Here is a 14,136-nt window from a genome sequence, read left to right as displayed (position 1 = left end):
TAATAATATATACGTCCTTTTGCCAAATTTACGAGAATTTTAACTTGCAAAATACAAGTTTACTTCTATTACTTAAACTACAAAATAATGCGACTTCAAGGCACGATTTTATCGTTTAGCGAGTGTACTTTTATTATAAAATTACATTTTGCAAAGAAAATTTATATGAAAGTGTACAAAGTAATTAATGACGTTAAATAGACAATAAAATTTACTATAAACTGATATATAAAAATACATACATTTCTGAACAAAATTTCTGAGAATTTTAGCATAAAAATGTCGATAAGCATTTCACGCACGATCGTAATAATTATTGAGGTTGCGCGTGCACTTTTTTGACGAAATTAAATTTTGCAAAAAAAATTGTATGAAAGTGCAAAAAGTATATATTGTTAAATAACCAATAAAATTTACTGTAAATCTGCATATAATAATATATACACCTTTTAACAAAAATTACGGAAATTCAGCGAAAAAACTTTCACAAAAAGACTATAATTGATTAAGCTGTATAAAAAATAATTAGACTACTATAAATGACTATTATAAAATAAGGATTTGTGGTAGGAAGGTGAAAATTTGGAGTTGTATGTATCTTTTAATTACATGTTACAATAAAGAAGATTTTTCTCAAAATTTAACCCAGAATTTAAAAAAAATGTTAGGTGTGGACAAATCTTCATAGAAAAAAATGTTGCTTGAAGTAAAAATTAAGTTGTTTCATAAATGCAAAAAAATCTGAGCTAAAATTAAGTCAAAAACATTCATGAAATGAATGATGAAAAATTATTCCATACTATTATGAAATAGTGGTTTGTGTTAAGGGGGTAAAAATTTAGGGCTCTACGTATTTTTTCAATTGAACATTATAGAAAAAATTAAAATAAAACAAAATTGGGCCCAAAATTTAAAAAAAAGATGTTATGGGTATACAATACAAACAATATATGATAAACTTAATTAAAAATGAGTTTAATTTAAGTTTTTCCATAAGTTTAATAAGATCTATATATACAAATTCAGTACAAAACATTGACTAAAAGCAGGATAAAAAATTGGTCAAAGACTTACAAAATAGAGGTTTGTGGTAAGAGGCTGAAATCTTAGAATTGTACATGGTTTTATCTACATATATATATATATATATATATATATATATATATATATATATATGTATAAATTTTATTACCTGTTCTTCAATTGTATGTCCACATTGCTCCGATAAGTCCATAAAATACAAGACGCATGCTCTTAAATGAGCAAGAGCTGTTACTGCTTGCATTTCTATAACATTTCGTTCTTCCAAAGAATGATCCAGGATTCCAGGAGTGTCTATCACCTTAAAAATAATACAAAAAATATAATTAACATAAAAAATAAAAATACATAAAACACTGAACATAATAATAAGAATGAAATACTTATTTCAGATAACATAGTTTTAATGAATATATTTCAATTCTTGTTTAAAATAATTATTTCTATTTATCAATTTACCTGCCAACGTAAATATTTATAGTCTGTGTGTCCAACATATAAACTTTTAGTTGTGAATGCATAGGGTTGTACTTCTACATCAGCTCTAGTAATCTGGAATTAAAAAATGATTTAATTAATTAATATTCACTAAACTTACTTTGTGTTAATGTAATTGTATTTATATAAAGCAGAATTAAATATATGTATTTTCTGTACTAACTTTATTTATGAAGCTAGATTTTCCAACATTTGGGAACCCACAAATAATCATAGTCCTTGTGTATGGATCAATACTAGGCAAACGTGCTAAATGTTGACGGACCTAAATTATAAATAAATACTTTAATCACACATTCTATAAATTATTTATAAAAACAATTCAGTGGCTGGGAAGCTCATACTTGTTCTAAATAGGTTAAATTAGCAGCTTGTCTTTTCATTATCGTGGCCATTCGACCAAGTGCTGCCTTTTTAAGTTGTTTACAACGATACAAAGAGTCTCCATACTTAAGCAATCGCACATAATCTTTTGCAACACTAAAACATAAAACATACATTAATAAAATTCAACCTAACCTTTGTTGACATACATATGTATTTTTTCTTACTTGTCTATTAAATGTCTAGCGGTATTCAGTTGTCCCAAACCAAGTTTATAATGATCCTTATCATACAAAACGTTCATCAAATCAGCATAAAAGGGATGGACATCATCTAATTTTGGAAATTCTTGGATAATCTGTGAGAGCCTATCGTGGAAGTTCTGTTGAGTGAATTTCACTTTACGCATATAAAACGCACGTATCCTTGATATTTTATAATTCCTGTGAATAACTGTCGGTGTTTTCCTTTGGGTTTTAGATAGAATGATATCTATAAAGTCCTAAAAAATAAAAATAGATTTGTCATACATCATGAGTGGTATATAAATATTTTTGTTCAAATTTATATTTTATACACACCTTTGCCGGAGGCACAACGGCGATTTTTTTAAAGTTATAAAGACTCATTTTTATGTTTTTTGTATCACGATTTGTTATAAATAAATATAAATTTATCACTTATAACCTAAAAAGACGTCCACAAAATTTCAACACGTGAGTTAAAAGAACGAGAACAACTTCACAACGTTGAGATGTCAAAATACAGGCAGAGTAAAAAGTGTTGCCATGCGTTAAAAACCGTTAAATTTAAACGGATTTTATTCAAACTTGAAAGAATCAAATTTTTAATTTATTTAAAATATTTATTAAATGATTATTAGTAGTAACTTATATATTTATGGATGTTATTAGCTACTCAACAATAATTTCGTAAATGATTTAAGTTAAATAATTGACCACAAGTAATAAATTATTTGATATAAATCGTTTTATCTATGATTAAAAATGTGAATAATATTGTTAAATACATATATGAATTTATTATATAATATTACAACAAAAATTTAACATTTTATAAATGTCAACAATGTATTTTATGTTATTAACACCTACAATTCTATTTAACATTAATATTAAATTCATGTATTTAACAAATACACACTGCATAACTTATTTTACCCTAAATAACACAACAATCAGTGTTGGTATGAATTTGAAACATTTGTACACTTATACCTAAATATTTTTTTATAATTCTATTTCAAACTATCTCAGTAGTTTGATCACTTCCAACAGTAGCCTTACCACTAACCTCTTCCAACTGTTCGATCCTTTTGGCTTCCTCGACAATTAATTTTAATTCCTGGACACCTCTTTTGATATACACCAATTGGTCGCATGTATTGTCCTTTGGCAACTTTAATTTTTCACCTCTATGTTTTGATAAAAATCTATACATTTGCCAACATGCTCCTTGGATTTGGCTCAGATCCAGATTGGATGTATGGATGACTTCTTTGATACGTTCGATTTTTGTTTCCCAGTAGCTGGTGGTCTTTTTAGCTTTTTCATAAGTTTCCTAGGGAATAAATTTATATATATATATATATATATATATATATATACATATATATATATATATATATATATATATTTTACTTACTCTTAAATCGTGCATAATAACATTATGTTTAACGACTTCTGGTGCCATATCAATCTCCAATTTTCTGACCTCATCAATAGTACCATTTAAATTCTTCAATTCAGATTGTTGTTCATTGTAAATTCTATCTTTGCACATCACTTAAAATAAAAATAATAAAAATAAATAACATTTTTAAAAAATAAAACTACATTTTCTCTAACAGACTTAGTATGAAATTTGTAACTTTAAAGAAATTGATACGACTTAACAAAAAATTAAGAATGTTCTCTTAATAATTATGCTAAAATAGCAATAAAAGCCTTTTAACCCATTCTTGTCACATTATTGCAATCATGAAAATGAAAGTAAAACTAACAATAATTTAAAATTTATTTTCTTGAAAAAATCTGAACAAATCGTAATTGTTTTGTAATTTTAGATAAATCCCTCAAAATTAAAATTATAATTAAATTAAAATTTGTGTTAAAAAATTAGTAACACTTAAATGTTCATATATTTTTGTTGAAAATTTACTTAAACTGATATTAGTTAGATTTATAAATATTATAAATATTCATATATTTTGTTAAATTATATTATGTTAAATATTTATATATTTTGTTAAATATTATTAAATTATTATTCTACTTTTATGAGAAATAATTAATTTATAGAATTATCTGCTTATTTTTTAGTTATAAAATTTGTAACACAATGTATGAGAAATTTATAATATTGGCATTTATTATTTTAATTTATTATTATATATATATATATATATATATATATATATATATATATAACTCACTTATCGATTCATAATGATTCAAAATATCCATAGGTGTCTGGTATCTAGTATTTCGTAACATTGCAACATTTTTTAAAAATAGCTAGAATTAAAATTTGGAATTAATATTATGTTTTTTTATAATGTATATATTATATATAATGTTATACCTCATACATATTATATTTTTCAATATTTTCTCTTAAAGATATTATTAAATCTTTGTAATATTCAATTTTGTCATTGTGCTCTTGGATTTCTTCTTGTAACTCTTTTTGTTTTTTTCGATTTGTTTCTATCTGAAATTATAAATAATTTATATATATATATATATATATATAAATATTTATTTTTTTCTGAAATTTATAATAGTTTTTCGTGTTATAAAATAATTGATAACTGCAAGACATTTTTTCAATATTTGTTTGATATCTTAAAATTTTCTTTAAATACTTATATAGTATTTCATATAAGCATAAAACTTATAAAATTCTTCACAAATTGTAATTATTTATAGAACTATACTTATTTTATTCAAATTTACAAATAATATTAAAATCGCAGTATTTTCCACAAAGTCGTATATTTTGATCATGTCCGGGACGTCTTTTCAATATTTGTTAAAATATTTAAAAAAATTTCTTAACTATATAGGTAATATAGTATATTATATGAGCATAAAGCTGATCAAATTCACAAATTGTAATTATTTATAAATATACCTAAGTATATCTAATTTTTACAAATTTACAAAAAATATTAAAATCGCAGTATTTACATAACATCGAAGATTTTGTTAAAAATGTCTGGGACACTTTTTCACTATTTTTTAAACATCTTAAAATTTTCTTTGAATACCTATATTTAAATATATATATATAATCAAAAAACTGATAAAATTCTGCACAAAATGTAATTATTTATAAAACTTGTTTTAATTTAGAAAATTAACAAAAGTAATTACTAATCGAAGTATCTTCCACAAAATCGAATACTTTGTTACAAATATCCGAGACCCTTTTCCACTATTTTTCAAATATCTCAAAACTTTCTTTAAATACCTATATGATATATTTATATAATCATAAAGCTGATATAATTCTACACAAAATGTAATTATTTATAAAACTTGTTTTAAGTTAGAAAATTTACAACAAATATTAAGACTGGCAATATTTTCGAACATTTTGTCCAGGACACGTTTCCACTATTTCTCAAATATCTCAAAACTTTCTTTCAACCCCTATATACTATTATACATCACCATAAACCTTATAAATTCAGTACAAAGCTGCATATACAAAATTTTCAAAATTTGTTAATAACAATTTAAAACTTACCACTTTTGCAGACCGTTCTCTCTTGTCTCGATTCTCGATGACCAGCTTGTTATACCTCAAGGCGTTGTGTCGAACTTGAAGATCGATTTCTTGAATTTCTCTTAATTTGTTGTTGATTTTTTTGTGCTCTTTTGCTGCAAATCTCCTAGAAAAATAATAAAAATAATAATAAAAATATAAATAAAAATAATAATAAAAATAATAAATAAAATGACACTAATGTAATAAAAAAATATTTATAAATTAAGATAAAGTCAAACATTTTTTTAATGATGATGTTCGTGTAAGAGTTATTTATAAAATATTGTTTATATAATTTAATATGCCTACCAAACAGATTTAAGTATAATTTTACCTTAAGGAAAGTTCTACAATTTAAAAATAATTTATTTATCACTAATATTAAAAATATTAATATTTTTACCTAACATTTTCCAAATGTCTTTGAGCTTCTTCCAACTCTCTATTGACTAAAACTAAAGCCATTCCAGGTCCACTTCGAGCTACATCTTTTTCTGGAAACCTACTAAAATAATAATACTAATAAATTTATAAATTAACTCTTAATACAAAAAACACCTTAAAACGATTTCTAGACAAATTTTTGTAAGTACATTAAAAACATTGTAGTTGATCTGAAAATATTCAAATATTTTGACGGTGTGGTAAATTTTTAAAAATGCTATAAATTGTTTAAATATGTTACAAATTGTCTAAAAATGTTATAAATTATAAACAATGTTAATAAAGTTCATCCCTCTGAAACAAAAATAACACAAGTTCACTAAAAATCAATTTTAACCAGCCCTTGTATTTTTATTCCCCCATTACCAAGTTTTACTTCTATTAATAGAATTGTTTGTATTGTTTTAGATGACTGATGTAACAATTTATAAAAATCTTTTCTACTTACTATGATATTTTAGCAGTCTGTTTAGCCATAATATATTCCTCCAAAGCAATTTGTGGTCTGCAATCGAAAGGCACCAATAAACCAGGAGGTTTAACCGGTTTACCAACATTTTTTTTATCATTTTTACCACTTTCTTCATTTTTACCGCTGTCCAAATTAGCCATTTTGATAATAAACTCTTATTTATAATTATATTTTATCCTGAAGGTATTTATTTTTAGTTGAACTTGACAACGGTATTGATTTAACAATGCAGATACCACGTTGGGGTGGTAATTTTTAATATATTGATGAATGTAATTAATATAATCAAATTTTTATTTTATTTCTCGACTTGGGAATTTAATTCGTTACGTAATCACGCTCGTATATCGAATCGCTCGTATGTTGAAGCAATTAATTCCATATAAATAAATTGAAATGATATTAATTCGTTCCAGCGTTTTCGGTTTTGTCAAGTTTTTTGAATATAAAATATAAATTTATTATTTTTTATAATTTAATTGTCAGATATATTTATCTAGACTGGAACTAATGCAAATTTTTTGGAGGGATTTTTATCCATAAAGTTCAGAAAGTAGCTTATTAATATATTAATTATTTTAAGACTTTTAGGTAGATTTATAACCTTTTTATACAAAGTCTTTCATTTTAAACACAGTGCCTCATATTTCTTATTAATTTCACGTTTAAATTTAAGAGACATGAATATAAATAATATTTTGTAAATGTTCAAAAAGCACGAAACGCGAATTCAACATATATAAATGTACAATCACTATTAATATATAGTTAAAATTTCAAATGTTAAAATAATCTTCGATAAATTCATATAATTTGTATCTATTATATCTAATAACGAACAAATTGTATATCTTATTGAGTTCAGCGAGTGCGTTTTTTTGACAAAACTGCATTTTGAAAATAAAATTTATATGAAAGTATAAAAAACAATTAATGGCGTTAAATAACTAATAAAATTCAAAATAAGCTAATATATAAATATATATTCATTCCTAAACATAATTTAGCATAAAATTGTTGTTAAACATTTTATAGCATTTCACGGACGATTCTATCTATTATCGATTCAGCGCGGTCACTTTTTTGACAAAATTAGATTTTGCAGAAAAATTTGCATGAAAACTTAATAAACCAGTGAAAGGATTGAATAGACAATAAAATTTGCAATAAACTGATATATAATAGTATATACATTCTTTAACAAAATTTACGAGAATTTTAGATGCAAAAGGCTGGTTCGCATTTAATTACGATTCTATCTATGAATAAGTTCAGCGAGTGCACTTTTATGACAAAATTGCATTTTGCACAGAAAACTCATATGAAAGTATGAAAAACAATTAATGACGTTAAATAGACAATAAAAGTCTAATAATAAGCTGATTTATAATAACATATACATTCTTTAACAAAATTTACGCGAATTTTAGTTTGCAAGATGCAGGTTTGCATTTAATTAGATTTCGGGCACGATTCTAACAATAAGTTCAGCTAGTGCACTTCTTTAACAAAAATGCATTTTACAAAGCAAATTTATATAAAAGAATAAAAAACAATTAATGATGTTGCATAGACAATAAAATTGCCAATAAACTGATATATAATAATATATACATTCTTTAACAAAAATTATGCGAATTTTAGCTTGCAAGGTGCAGATTTGCATTAATTTCGATTTCAGGCACAATTGCATTTTGCAAATTGCATTGCAAATGCGGACAAACTGCATTTTGCATAAAAAAATTATATGAAAGTATAAAAAACAATTAATGGCGGTGAATAGACAATACAATTTTGCAATAAATTGATATATAGCAGTATATACATCATTGAACAAAATTTACGGTAATTTTAGCTTCCAAAATGCAGATTCTAAGTTCAGCGAGTGCACTTTTTTGACAAAATTGCATTTTGCATAGAAAACTTATATGAATGTGTGACAAACAATTAATGGCGTTCAATAGACAATAAAATTCTAAATAAACTGATAAAAAATTTTAGCATAAAAATGTAAACGTAAGAAGTTTAGGAAAATACTCATAAAAACAATCAAATTTATTTCTGTCTCTTGTGCAATAAATCATTTATTCCTCAACAAAATTATTACAAATAAAATATATTCCTTAACTCCTACTCTATATAAACTATTATATATAAATAAATACTTAAAATATGTAATACTTATAAGACAAATATAAAAATAATCTATCCCCTATTACTACTGTAGTGAATTCTGGACACGTACACTATTTTCTTTATTATTAACCTCAGTCATCAGATCAATATCGACCCATGTTCTTTCATTACTGGACTTTTTGATAGCGTCCAAAACAGCCTGGACATACAATCCATCTTCGAAAGAAGCTGCCAGCTGTACAGGCTCCTTTATCCAACCAGCCTTGTCCTCGACTGGTAGAAAAGCCTCTCTGAGAGCCCCTGTGAGCTTGCAGAGACCCTTGATGTATGGCATTGGCAAGATGTCGACGCCCTGGGATTGGGCCACGTCTTGGTCGTCCATATAAAGGACGACTTCTGTAAAAAATAATAATAGAAATAATATACTTGCATCTAGTTCTATATATATATATATATATATATATATATATATATATATATATATATATCTTATATATATATATAATTCTTTTACCTTTATTACTTCCTGAATCTCTGTGTATTTCATAACAGCATCCATACAAATCTCCTCCACGTACTGCCAAATGTCCAGTACGACTGCACATGACTACTTCTTGTTGAAATTTTGCACCAGGAATATGACTGCTCAAAGTAGCAGTCACCAAACAACCATTCTCCAGTTCCATTTGAAACGTACAAAAGTCTGGTGCCGAAACATGCCTGATACCATTAACATACGGTGTTGTTTTTGTAAAAGTCCTAATAGTACCGTGAACTCTAACAGCAGTCTTGTTTGTAAGAAATTTAATCAAGTCTATTATATGACTCCCGACAAGATTTAAAATGCCTCCACCCATTGTAGCATCACACAACCAGTCGTACTTATTATGCAACAACGATGCCATTTGTACTCGTACATCAACATTGGATATATCATCAATATCACCCAAGTACCCACCACGTAAAACCTCATACATTTTGTAAATGCTGGAAAGAACCTCAAGGAATGATTTAATATAGATATCAACGACGGGTAGTACTGGCAAGCTCTGACCATTTTAGAAGCGTCCAATTGATTTAAACCAGCCGGTTTATCACATACGACATGTTTGCCTATTCCTAAAGCTTTTACAGAAATCTGGGAATGTAGGTAAGGTGGGCATATGATGAATATGAGATCTACATGTTTTCTGAGTAGTACTTCATCGATTTTGTTTGTGTAGAATGGAATGTTGAGTTCCTTGGCTGTTTGTTCAGCTTCTTGTATTGTTCGGCCCCATAGGGCTTCAATTTTGAAGCCTCGTTCACGTAGTAAAGGCACTAGGGCTGATGCTAGGGCACCTGTGCCGAAAACACCAATACCAGGCAACATGGTAATGGTAATAGATATAAGAAGTATGAAACACTCTTAGTTAGAAATAAATTTAATTTGACTTCATGGAAACCACAGTTTTTTGATCGAATACACCAAACTACTTATAAAGATATCATTTTGGTAAAATCAAATTGTATTTAACCATGTAGACAATATTTTAATAAACATTACAGAACCTCAGTACAGTTTTAATACAAAAATGTTATTTACACATGACTTGTGTTCTACATATATTTATAGAACGTATTGAAGATTTACCTGAGGTATATTATTGAAAACTTACATAATCTGCACAAATCACTTATTAAAACACTATTATTTATTTTTTTACACGTATTTTAGCACAAAATTCTTGTTTATTTCACATCTGTCAAGTTGACATCATACCTAACCTAACTTACTGTCAACTGTCATCGAATTTCTGAGACAAATTTTATAAATTTTAATAAAATCTAATTAAAATCTGCATTATAAATTATAACTGCATTAATTAATTGTATCAAATTAATATAATGTTAATAGGCAGTAAAGTTTCATACATTTTTAATACGAAAATGTTGTTTGCACAAGACTTGCACAATTTGATAAATATTTATAAATTTATAAGATACTATAATTTATATTAATCCAAACTTACATATTCTGCACAAATCACTTACTAAAACACTATTATTTATATTTTTACACGTATTTTAGCACATAACTCTTATTTCTTTTACATTTTAAACTCACTTGTCAAAACTTATTTGACACTTTACACAATTCTTATTTTCAACTGTCATCCACTCTCGACAACTTCACGTAGCTGTCATAATCATTACATTAATTTAAAATAAAAGTATTTACTTAAAATACTTTAGTAAATAAATAATTATTTATATTTTTATACGTATTTTAGCATAAAATTCTTATTTATTTAACAATATAAAGAAATAAGTGCACATAACCTATCTTTTTATCAACTGTCATTTAGTCTAAGCGACTCCGTCGTGTAGCTGTCACTTATTACCAATATTTATTTTTACAAAAGTATTTATTTAAAATACTTGAATAGTGCTGAATTAAATAAAAATGTTGACAACACTAAGAAAAGCTATAGTAAGACCATAAAACAATTTATCTTAACACAGTACTGATAGTGCTTACATAATAACTGTGTGTTAAATAATTTTTTATTGTTTTTAGTCTATAAATCTTCGTGGTCTCCACACCTCGTCTTACAGATTGCATGATGCAATTTCAATCACAGAGACACCCCTGAAGACAATGCCGATACACCTTTTGATTTTACACCAGAAAACTTAAAAGTATATACAAGTCAAGTCAAACGGTTATGGTAAATGTTGATTTTAACACAATGTTTTATTATTGTAGAGGGCTGAAGCTATTTTAGCTATTTATCCGGAAGGGCATAAGCGTGGTGCTATGATTCCTTTGTTGGATTTGGCTCAAAGACAACATGGATGGTTGCCGATAGCCGCTATGCATAAGGTAAAAAAATTGAACTTGTAATTTGCTTAAGGCAACATTGATGATAATTAAAATCAGGAGTAAATTGTAATTGAATAGTAATAAATAATTAGATTTAAATATTTTATATATATTAAATATTTGCTAGGTTGCAGAAATCTTAGGATTGCCAAGAATGAGAGTGTACGAAGTAGCTACATTTTACACCATGTTTATAAGGTCAGTTATAACTATATATATATATATATATATATATATATATATATTCTTAAACATTTCTCTAAAAACCATGTTTTTGCCTTCAGACCTAGCCTTCATTGAACGAAAATTCAAAATTAAACTTAAAAACTAAAATGTATAACAATTTAGTTTGAAAAGTTACAGAAAAACAATTTAATTTAATAGCATTCATTCAAAAATAATTTTGGAAGGATCTTTTATTACCATTTATAATTTATTTTCAATATTCAGTAAAAGAAGGCTAGGTCAATAGGTAATTATTATTATTATTTTTATTACCTAGGAGGCCAATAGGTAAATACCACGTCCAAGTATGCACAACAACCCCCTGTTGGCTGAGAGCTCCGATGAAGTCGTAAACACTTTAAAAAATAAACTTGGAGTAGAAGTTGGAGGCACTTCGCAATGCGGCAAATTCACTTTGGGTGAAGTTGAATGTTTAGGCGCTTGCGTTAATGCACCAATGATGCAAATAAACGATGACTATTATGTATGTTAATAACTGAAATATATATATATATATATATATATATATATATATATATATATTTAAATATTGAATTGCAGGAGGACTTGACTGTGAAGGATGTTGAGCAAATAATTGATGACTTAAAAGCTGATAAGAGACCTGCATCAGGACCTAGGTAATATATATATATATATATATATATATATATAGATATATATATATATATATATATATATATATTATATATATATATATATATTTGTTTATTTATATAATTGTCCTTTACAGAAGTGGTAGATTTGCCTCAGAGCCCCTGGGTGGTTTAACTTCCTTAACAGAAGAGCCCAAAGGCCCAGGTTTCGGTTTACAACCTGGTCTGTAGTTAAAACAAATTAAATTAATGTACATAATTTAAAATACATAATTTAAAGTATAATGAATGTATTTACGTAACAATAAAAATATATAATGCAAAGAATACTTTTCATATCATATAAATCGTGCAACTGACTGCATAATAAATTTCTTATACAAGAGAACATTTAATACAATATAAATTCTTTTTTTCTTTACATATCCTCGCATTTCATATACATATTTGTAATCCTATACTAATAATAATACGTATATAAATATATAAATATACCAATTTGGTAATTAAATATAAATATATATGTGATAATTATAAACAAAAACGATTTTATACAGATGTTCATACAGTTAATAAAAAAAAGATTATGTTTAAAAAAAAGTATTAAAAAGTCTTAAGATAAAGTAACTTAACTAATAAATAAAATCTATGCAAAAAATTAGAAGAAAATGCTAAAAATAATTAAAACTAGTGTTTGTTTTAATTTATAAATAAAATACATTTTTTTTAAAAAATACTGGTGGACACCTGTAAATTTTTTTGTTTGTTTATAATTATGTAAATACATAATTATAATATATATATATATATATATATATATATATATATGTATAAAACTCAGTAATTCATTTATTTATAAAAACTTTAATAAAAAAAGATTTTTTCTAAACATATAATGTAAATATTTGTGAGTTCCCTTCTTTATTCAGCATCATAATAGGTAGCTCTGCAAATAAAATAAAAAATTGTACTTAAAAGTTATCAATTGAACAAAAGCAATGATACATTTTGTGAGATTTATGTAAATGACTGCCTTTTCTCCTTAAATTACGCAAAAATAATATAAATTTACTTTTGTAGAATATTTAAACTGTATTTTTTTATTACCTTTGTTTATTTCCATTACGTTTAGAAATACGTCTGCCTGTAGACTTCATAGTCAAAGTAAATCTCTCCGTATGCTTAGGCGCCGTTCTGATTTCACGCTTCTCAAATTTACTAGCCTTATTCACCTGCAACAACCACACATTACATTAAAATTCCTGCACACAAACTGCAATTATCCATTACCCACCTTTTCCATAAATCTGGCAATCAGCTCGGGGCACGATAATTCTCCTCAGGTTCCCAAGTGTCTTCGTTCGAGGTGCAGCCCTTCCAGCGAATTAGAAACTCTTTGGCTCCATCTTTTCTGTGATGTACTTCTATAATTTTTTCAACCTGGGGAGAAGATATATGTTGTAAGGAATTTTTTTTTTAATTTTATTTTCATTCTGCAATCTATAAAAATAATTATAATTAGTGTATCTACTATGATTAATATAAAAAAAATAATCTAAAGACAAATATGGAGAAAAATATATATATTTATATAAAAATAAACTATATTAGATCTCGAGGAGGTATTTTTCTTTTGAGCCTGGTGGATGAAATGTTTGTGAAAGTTCAAATTAAAAGGGCATACCTCGTATTCTGCATCGGGGTCTGCAGGTTTTTGGGGT

At 26.0% G+C, this 14,136-nt stretch overlaps 3 protein-coding genes, 1 long non-coding RNA gene and 1 pseudogene across 4 annotated transcripts in view; 1 reads left to right on the top strand and 4 right to left on the bottom strand.

Moving 5' to 3' along the window:
• LOC113372933 (nucleolar GTP-binding protein 1-like) overlaps nucleotides 1-2,576 on the bottom strand; it is a 6,308-nt gene extending 3,732 nt beyond the window's left edge. The window contains exons 1-6 of the mRNA XM_026613268.1: nucleotides 2,445-2,576; nucleotides 2,091-2,365; nucleotides 1,884-2,019; nucleotides 1,703-1,804; nucleotides 1,501-1,593; nucleotides 1,193-1,342 (exon numbers count right to left, since the gene is read on the bottom strand). Of these exons, the coding sequence (XP_026469053.1) occupies nucleotides 1,193-1,342; nucleotides 1,501-1,593; nucleotides 1,703-1,804; nucleotides 1,884-2,019; nucleotides 2,091-2,365; nucleotides 2,445-2,492 (804 nt within the window). The 5' untranslated portion in view covers nucleotides 2,493-2,576. The remainder of the gene's footprint in view (nucleotides 1-1,192; nucleotides 1,343-1,500; nucleotides 1,594-1,702; nucleotides 1,805-1,883; nucleotides 2,020-2,090; nucleotides 2,366-2,444) is intronic.
• Nucleotides 2,577-3,126: 550 nt separating this feature from the next.
• Nucleotides 3,127-6,714, bottom strand: LOC113372932 (coiled-coil domain-containing protein 42 homolog). The gene is made up of 6 exons (XM_026613267.1): nucleotides 6,551-6,714; nucleotides 6,062-6,163; nucleotides 5,638-5,782; nucleotides 4,319-4,400; nucleotides 3,529-3,668; nucleotides 3,127-3,444 (listed from the first exon to the last, which is right to left on the bottom strand). Exons 1-6 carry the CDS (start codon nucleotides 6,712-6,714, stop codon nucleotides 3,127-3,129), a joined length of 951 nt encoding a protein of 316 aa, XP_026469052.1.
• Nucleotides 6,715-8,754: 2,040 nt separating this feature from the next.
• Nucleotides 8,755-10,127, bottom strand: LOC113373028 (annotated as a pseudogene).
• An 847-nt stretch (nucleotides 10,128-10,974) lies between these two features.
• LOC113372399 (NADH dehydrogenase [ubiquinone] flavoprotein 2, mitochondrial-like) lies at nucleotides 10,975-12,732 on the top strand. The gene is given in 9 exon segments (XM_026612720.1): nucleotides 10,975-11,183; nucleotides 11,271-11,319; nucleotides 11,322-11,392; nucleotides 11,460-11,576; nucleotides 11,704-11,774; nucleotides 12,079-12,134; nucleotides 12,137-12,285; nucleotides 12,363-12,439; nucleotides 12,553-12,732. Coding segments are annotated over 9 exon segments (711 nt in total). The 5' UTR covers nucleotides 10,975-11,156; the 3' UTR covers nucleotides 12,647-12,732.
• A 596-nt stretch (nucleotides 12,733-13,328) lies between these two features.
• LOC113373117 lies at nucleotides 13,329-13,744 on the bottom strand. The gene is made up of 3 exons (XR_003366858.1): nucleotides 13,710-13,744; nucleotides 13,523-13,647; nucleotides 13,329-13,361 (listed from the first exon to the last, which is right to left on the bottom strand). It is a non-coding gene; the product is annotated as an uncharacterized LOC113373117 (long non-coding RNA).
• Between the last annotated feature and the right edge of the window lie 392 nt (nucleotides 13,745-14,136).

Source organism: Ctenocephalides felis, unplaced genomic scaffold (assembly GCF_003426905.1).
Source record: "Ctenocephalides felis isolate EL2017-DRISC unplaced genomic scaffold, ASM342690v1 CF-g0.4_SCAFFOLD_01604, whole genome shotgun sequence".
Classification (NCBI taxonomy): Eukaryota; Metazoa; Arthropoda; class Insecta; order Siphonaptera; family Pulicidae; genus Ctenocephalides; species Ctenocephalides felis.
This window is presented reverse-complemented; position numbering and strand designations above follow the sequence as displayed.